This window comes from Borostomias antarcticus, assembly GCF_949987555.1.
Source record: "Borostomias antarcticus genome assembly, chromosome: 14".
Classification (NCBI taxonomy): domain Eukaryota; kingdom Metazoa; phylum Chordata; class Actinopteri; order Stomiiformes; family Stomiidae; genus Borostomias; species Borostomias antarcticus.
The window spans coordinates 13,187,442-13,194,574 of NC_140247.1; the positions used below are offsets into that span (position 1 = coordinate 13,187,442).

Sequence of the window (7,133 nt, forward strand, 5' to 3'; positions counted from 1 at the left end):
AATTTATTCACATACAATGGAAAGGAGTTGATGTGTAGCATGAAGATGAAACGATACACTGAGTTTGGGTGTTTTCAGTCAACGTTGGCACCGCTTCTAGCTATCGAATGGCCGACTGGTGTAAGATGGATAGCCTAACGTTAGAGAGATAAATGTAGGCTATGGTTATGTTAATAAAGCTAACAATGATGTTGTAACATGCATGCAGCACTGCCCATCTGATCTGAACGATTGATTCATTATTACCATGGATCGGTATTGGGATTGATCAAGGGCGAATGTGAAATAGCAGCCACGAACTCAGCGGGTTATCCGAGATGCGGTAGCCGCGGCCAAAGCTCCTGCTGGCGGGGAGTGAAGCTCTTCAACTCGCCGGTCACTGGCTCCCTGGAGGAATTTAGCCTGGCTGCAATAACGTTATCGCGAACGGAATGAATACCATCTACTAGCAAACAAAACATGTTCCGTTATATTTAACCTGTTAAAACTAAGATGCCTGGATGAAAAAATAATTTCTCCAATGGATATATTTTACAAAAACAGGTTAATATGCAAGCCGGTTTTCATTGCTAAATCAAAGCGGGGAGAGCCGAGAGAGCCGGGAACGTGCGTCTACATTTCACATAAAGGTGAACTTTTTCGTGGACGCGCGTCGGACAGAAAAGCTCAACTGCGCAAGTCAAAAGTCACCGGAAATAGCCAAATGACTACAAATCTAGCCAAGATGGCGCGGTTCAATAGGCCTTCACTTTAGATTTCGAATCCTGGGGGCTTGGGCCCTCCTTTGTGGCTGGGCCCCTGAAAGCTTTCCCGCCATCCCACCCCCCTTATGGGCGGCCCAGCGCCCGCGTAAAAAACTAGGTTGTTACCATTCAGACTTTGTCACCCTGATCTTTGTTGTGCTTAAATGTATTCTTCCTTTCTCTGTTGCTGGCACTTTATTAAAGACTTCACTGACTTTCAAAAGAAGCTGAAGGTGGGGCCCTTCGAGATGGTCAACGTCTACGCTCTCATGTGTCACATCCTGGGGATCCGTTCTGAGGTCACCAACGGACACCTGGACAACACCAGGCACATGCTGGCCTCCGAGATGCAGGGTGAGGAGGTTTAAACCCAGGCTAACTGCAGGGTGAGGGAGTTTAGACCCAGAAAATGTTCATCTAGTCATCTACCATGTCATGAAATGTTTTCTTTTTTTTCATTAACATTGGAGATTTATTGAGCGAGTATTTGCGGTAGCTACATACAGTAGGCCTACTGTTTACAGTAAAACATTTTGATGCGCTGTGGGCTCAATTTTTGATATTTCAAAAATCTGTGAAGATCGTTGATGGAGGACAGTCTGAAGATGTATTGTAGCTATTGGGGTGTTAATTGACCAAAAAATGTGGGAGGTGTAGGGTTTGATAGGTTTTACAGTTTTGGGTGATGGACTTCACAATTCCTGCCAGCTGATTGATAACGTGTGGCTGATTTGTTATGATTTTTTACAGTTGCTGTAGCGCCAACATCAGGACTATTGGCCAACAATGCCAGTTGAAGACTTCTGGTATAGGACTGGACCTACAGTATGTGCAAAGTTTGAGGATTTTTCATGCATGGGAAGTCAGACTTCCTAGGAAGAAGAAGAAGAATTCAGAATATTGGGAAATACTAGAGGGACCGGCAGCTGAGTCTGCCTGGCCCCTAATAATAGTCACTGAATTAATTTATTAGTATGAAAATTATGTGAATCATTTTGCTATGGCCTTCACAGTCACCAATCTCAACCAAATCAAACACCTACAGAATGGGAGATTTTGGACCGACCATTTTGGACCGTTAGTGTTAGACATCATACTGTACATACTGTATGATATACAGTATTTACAGTATATACTATATAATATACAGTATGTACATGTACAGTATGCTGTCTAACATCAGTCCAATATACTCTCACATAGTGTACTGTATGATTCACATCATTTTCATACTCATCAATTAGTTCAGTGACCCTCCGTGCCCTGTGGATGGGGGCATTGTCATCCTGGATGAGACCTCTCCCATCTCGATAGAAATGTTTCATCATACAGTGTACGATAAGGGTCACTCAGATTAGTTTGTGTTGGCATGGTGAAGGACAGCTCATCTGATCACTTTTCCCCACAGTTTTAGGAACAAGGCTTAGACTGGCATTACTACAAACGGCACTTCAAGCGCTTTAGGAAAATGGGCTTGACTGGTATGCAAACGGCGCTTCAAGTGCTTAGGCAGAACGGCTAGACTGGTACTACCCACAGAAGGCCACAGTAGATGGAGTCATTCACCAACCACAAAACATGCACTTTTAAATCCCCCCAAAACGCTAGTTTGTTAGTATGCTGTTTATCAAAAGGAGAAACCGTACCATGAACCAGAAATTTAATTCCCACAGAAGTTAGCTAGCCGAGGCAACCAACCAAGCTAACATTAGCTAACAATAACATGAATTGTATCAATATGCTAACTAGCCACAGCAACCAACCGAGCTAATGAATTGTATCAATATGCTAACTAGCCACAGCAAGCAACCGAGCTAACCTTAGCTAACAATAACATGAATTGTATCAATATGCTAACTAGCCACAGCAACCAACCGAGCTAATGTTAGCTAACAATAACATGAATAGAAATAACATACCATGAAAACCATGGTACATTCATTTGTTACATGGTTACCTGTACATACCATTGTACCATGGTACATATTATTATGTACCATGGCACATTCAGTTGTAACATACTAGATACTATAGTGTACCATGGTACATTCAGTTATAAGATAATACATACTATAGTGTACCATAGTACATTCAGTTGTACCATAGTACATACCACAGTATACCATAGTATAGAGGAATAAGAAAAATACAGTTGACACAGGACATAGGGCTATTGCTTGTAACAGAATTACTTTTATTAAAGAAAGACAAAATGTAAACACAAGACTTTACACTGTACATCTTCATTTTAATGTCCCATTCATATAACACTATAATGTAACTGGTAATTCAATAAAGGCATTACTATTATGAACATAGCTTTAATGAAAAACACGTTGCCATTCCAGAAGGGTTGGGTTAGAAGGTAATATACAAGTGCAAGAAATCACGCAGGCATGGTCAAACAGAGCCATTAGACAGTGCTGAGGTTCAGGTACATTCGTTGTCTATGGAGCTAGCCTGTCCTGAACCTGGACCTCGACCAGGATCTGATAAATTACATTACATTACAATACAGTCATTTAGCAGACGCTTTTATCCAAAGCGACTAACAATAATTGCATTTAACATAGGAAAAGCCAAAAGCCATAGATCTCCTGTACCCCACAGAGACCTGGCATAATAGCGGCGTTTATACTTCTATAAACAAACCCACCTGAATATGCCATTCAGCGCATTACCTCCGATCGCACTCCTATTACCATAAGCAAACGGTCAGGTGGATCCAACATGGAAACCTGATATCCGTTCCAGTGAATATACCCCTAGGCCTGCTAGTGCGGTGAGCCAGTCCCCTTCTCTGGAAGTTATTTGAATGGGGATCCTGAATGTCAGGTCCCTATCAGGCAAAGGATAGGATCTACAGTATGTCCATCCCCCCATTGCTCTCTGCAAAGCGCATTGTGTTGCCTCACAATCCGCTATACAAATAAAGTTTGTTTAGATTTGATTTAATTAGACAGTTGATTTCCTTCCCTCAACTTTAGCATATGGGTTTTCAAGTAAGTAACTATATAGGTGAAAGTTCTGCAATAGATATGATGGTGCAAACATGTGATCTCTGGGGTGTGTGGGTGCGTATTTTCCCACTGAGCCATCAAACCACCCCCCGGTTCTGACCAGCTCTTTAATGTAGTTCAAATTTCGTTTCTCCTCAAAGTCTCCCCAGCGAGGGAAGTCTCCATTCTGGGCAGACACCATCTTGTGGTAGATGCCCTCAGGCCTGGAACACCAAGAGCAGTGCCAGCCAGCGTAGTGCACAGGACTGCCTAATGACCATGGCACCAGGATGCGTCCACTGCTCTTTTCATAGAGGCGGAACCCTGGCAAGCTGTAGTAGTGCCTGCGCCTTAGTAGAATCCCGTCTCCATTGTAGACAGCAGAGAGCATGGCTAGAGTGCAGCCGGACAGGACGTCCAGTGTCCCTGGCTGCTTCCAGTAGAAACCATACAGAGACTTCCGGAGGTGGAAGCCGAAGGGCTCTGTCCAGCCATCAAACAGCTTGAGGAAGTGGACACCATCTCCAGAGGGGATCTCATCAGCATCGTTGATGATGAAGACGTCATCGTGCCTCTGTCCTTGCACCCTGGACATCCCGTTGTGTGTCAGAAAGGTCCGCAGGTAGTCATCAGCAATCCAGCCATCCTGCTGCCCTCCCGGGGGGAAGTGGTCCAGGAAGACATACAGGATCTTGTGGCTTATGTAGTCAAAGGTGCCATTAAGCAGCAGGTGGAGAAAGAGTGGCTCCTTGGGCTTTCCGTACGTTGTGAAGTTGGACTCGCACACCAGGAAGAGGTCGACTGCGCTGGCCAGCTCATGGAAGCGAGCGTGAAGCAGGTCAAACTCATGGTTGATGTTGATGGCGTTGATGACGCGCCGAGGGATCCGTCTGGGCCGCAGATGCACCTTAGTGGCCAGGTTCGAATGTTGCACTATAGTAGGAGTGCCACAGTGAGGGCCATGCCAGCCTGGTCTACAGACACACCTTAACATCCTGGTTCTCACTGGTGGCTCCCCTTCCTCTGACTGAGACAGAACCATGGGGAGGACTCCGACTGGAGGAGACAAAGCCAAGGGGGGGTGTCCACCTGATTCCTCTATCCCATATCTGAAGCACAAGGGATCATGCACAAAGTAAGGGGTGGAGTCATCACGAAGGACAAAGCTCCTCTTGTGGAGCTCCCCTTGTGGTCCTGTAGGGTCTGGCAGGGGGAACAAGTCGAGCTCTGACCCTCCAGAACGAATGAGGTCAGGGAGCTGGTCATCAGGTTCGTTGTCAGGGCGCCGCGCTGCATTGGTGACCTGCGGATGTTCCTGGTGACAACAGGAGAAAGGATGAATTATGATGGTGACAGACATCCTTCTCATCAATAAATCAATCAATCAACAGCATTTTGCTGTCTGACAGCTCCTTTCGTCAGCAGCTGTCACAAAGATGTTAGCTCCTTCCTCTAATACAACACTAGTAGTAGTAAGCACAATGTTTTCTTGCCCCAGGGCTTGATATCCTTGGTCCAGTACAAGTATAATAATTTTTAATGGATAGAGAAATTAAATGTAGCATATAGTGGAAAGAAAGGTTGTGAATACTTCAGAATGTCCTGTTGGAGAAATTAAGAAAACATATTTTCTGTTTATTTAATTTAACGTAGGTAGTCAGTGCACTACTACATTTCTCCAACCCTGTTTCTAACTTGCAATAAGATTAAGATATTGATCTAAGTCATTCCTAATTATCAGAAGAGACATCGCTCTATCCTAATTCCATGAGTGAGAAGATGCACCGTTTCTATGTTTCAAGTCCCTAGATTGTATTAAAGTTTAAATTATTGTAAAAAGCTATAAGCACTTGAAAATTGTGGCCAATTTTTCTTTAATACCAGGTTTCGCCACAGGGGTTGAAATGTGCGTTTTGAATCAGTTACTATAGCTCCACCTATGGATGAATCTTGGTAATTCTTTTTGGCATAGTTACCTCCACCCCAGCGACAGCACAGCACGAGAGGTAATGTTTTCGGTTACATGCGTGTGTGCATGTGTGTGTGTTTGTTAACGGGTGTGTGGGCCCATAATTATGGGCTCATACCACCACTGAATCTTTTGCGGCAAACACAATGCCTGCCCATAAAGGCTTGCTAGCTAGCTAAGACAGAAGCAGACAAGCTAATCCAGCACAAATTGGTGCATAGAACAAATCATTAGAATGCAGGAAATGAAGTGTTTGATGCTCAAAATGTCCTGGGGGAAGACCCCCTGATTCCTGACTTCATGTGCCCCCCTTACCCCATATTTACACCCCTCCCACAAAATAGTTCCAGCATACCTGCACAGGTTTGTGCTTTGTGCTATGTTGTAAAATCAACATTCTACAGTAGCATGAAAATAAATGGGGCTTTGGGTTAAGGTTATGGTTTGTAACTGCTAGTGGTTAGTGGTATAGTATGTATTTTTCAAGACAAAACATCTACAAGTGTATCCCTATTGTAATGGAGCTTCACAAAAGTTCAAAATCTCATCTTTTTTTAATCTTACTGACAGAACTAACTGGGCCAATAACATCACTACGGCAGTAGGTAGCTCAGTGCTTAGCGCAACCCAACTAACGCTATGTGGAGGATGCAACAACAGTATTTTAGATTGAAGAGCAGAAGACACATTTCATTTGTTCTCAACAAGTGACAATACAGCTGAATTTCGGAAGGGGTGTAGTCATGTTGTGGCTCCTCACCTCCCAGACCCACTGTCTCCCAGTCTGCTGGTCAGGGCTGGGGAAAGGCCTCCCCTGCTTGCCCCTCAGGAAGATTCGGAGGAGGGGGGACGGCATGGGGAGTGCCCTGACACGCAGGCGGAGCTGGAAAATGTTGTAGTAGTGCAGGAGAGAGAGCACACAAAGACCAAAGGAGCAGGACAGAAAAACCTTACGGCACCTCACTTTCAACCTGCAAACACAACCACATACAAAAAAAATCTTGGCAACTCCTTAAAGGAGTAGTAAAGGGAAAAATCATGTTTTAATGATGTATCATAGCTCTGTTTTAAGGTTACTTATGATCATATACAATGGTTCAGATAAAAAAAAGTTGACAAAACTAGCACTTTTAAGAAAGTCTGATAATTGCTCTACCACCGTTTTGGTCATACAATGGATGTGGGTGGGCACCATGAAAAATCATTCAAAAAAACATGTTAAACTGTCAATTTCAAAGACAAGAAACTCACCGAGGTGTTAGTTGCCGTTCTGACATATAATTCGCCATAAAGTAAGATTCTAGTTCATCTCGAAAGGCTTTTTTAAATATTTAGCATAGAACTATTTAGTCGCAGCACATACGTGTGTAAACGTCTGCAAACTAGGTAGCCTAGCAACATAAACAATAACAATAGCTACCG

The 7,133-nt window shown here is 43.8% G+C and overlaps 1 protein-coding gene across 1 annotated transcript; it reads right to left on the reverse strand.

Annotated features, from left to right (window-relative positions):
- Positions 1–3,698: 3,698 nt before the first annotated feature.
- On the reverse strand, positions 3,699–6,567 carry LOC311317389 (beta-1,4-mannosyl-glycoprotein 4-beta-N-acetylglucosaminyltransferase-like; the record flags this gene model as incomplete). Its single annotated transcript, XM_084448472.1, has 2 exons — positions 3,699–5,057; positions 6,472–6,567. The coding sequence occupies 2 exons, from the start codon at positions 6,565–6,567 to the stop codon at positions 3,699–3,701; spliced, it is 1,455 nt and encodes a 484-aa protein (XP_084304598.1).
- Between the last annotated feature and the right edge of the window lie 566 nt (positions 6,568–7,133).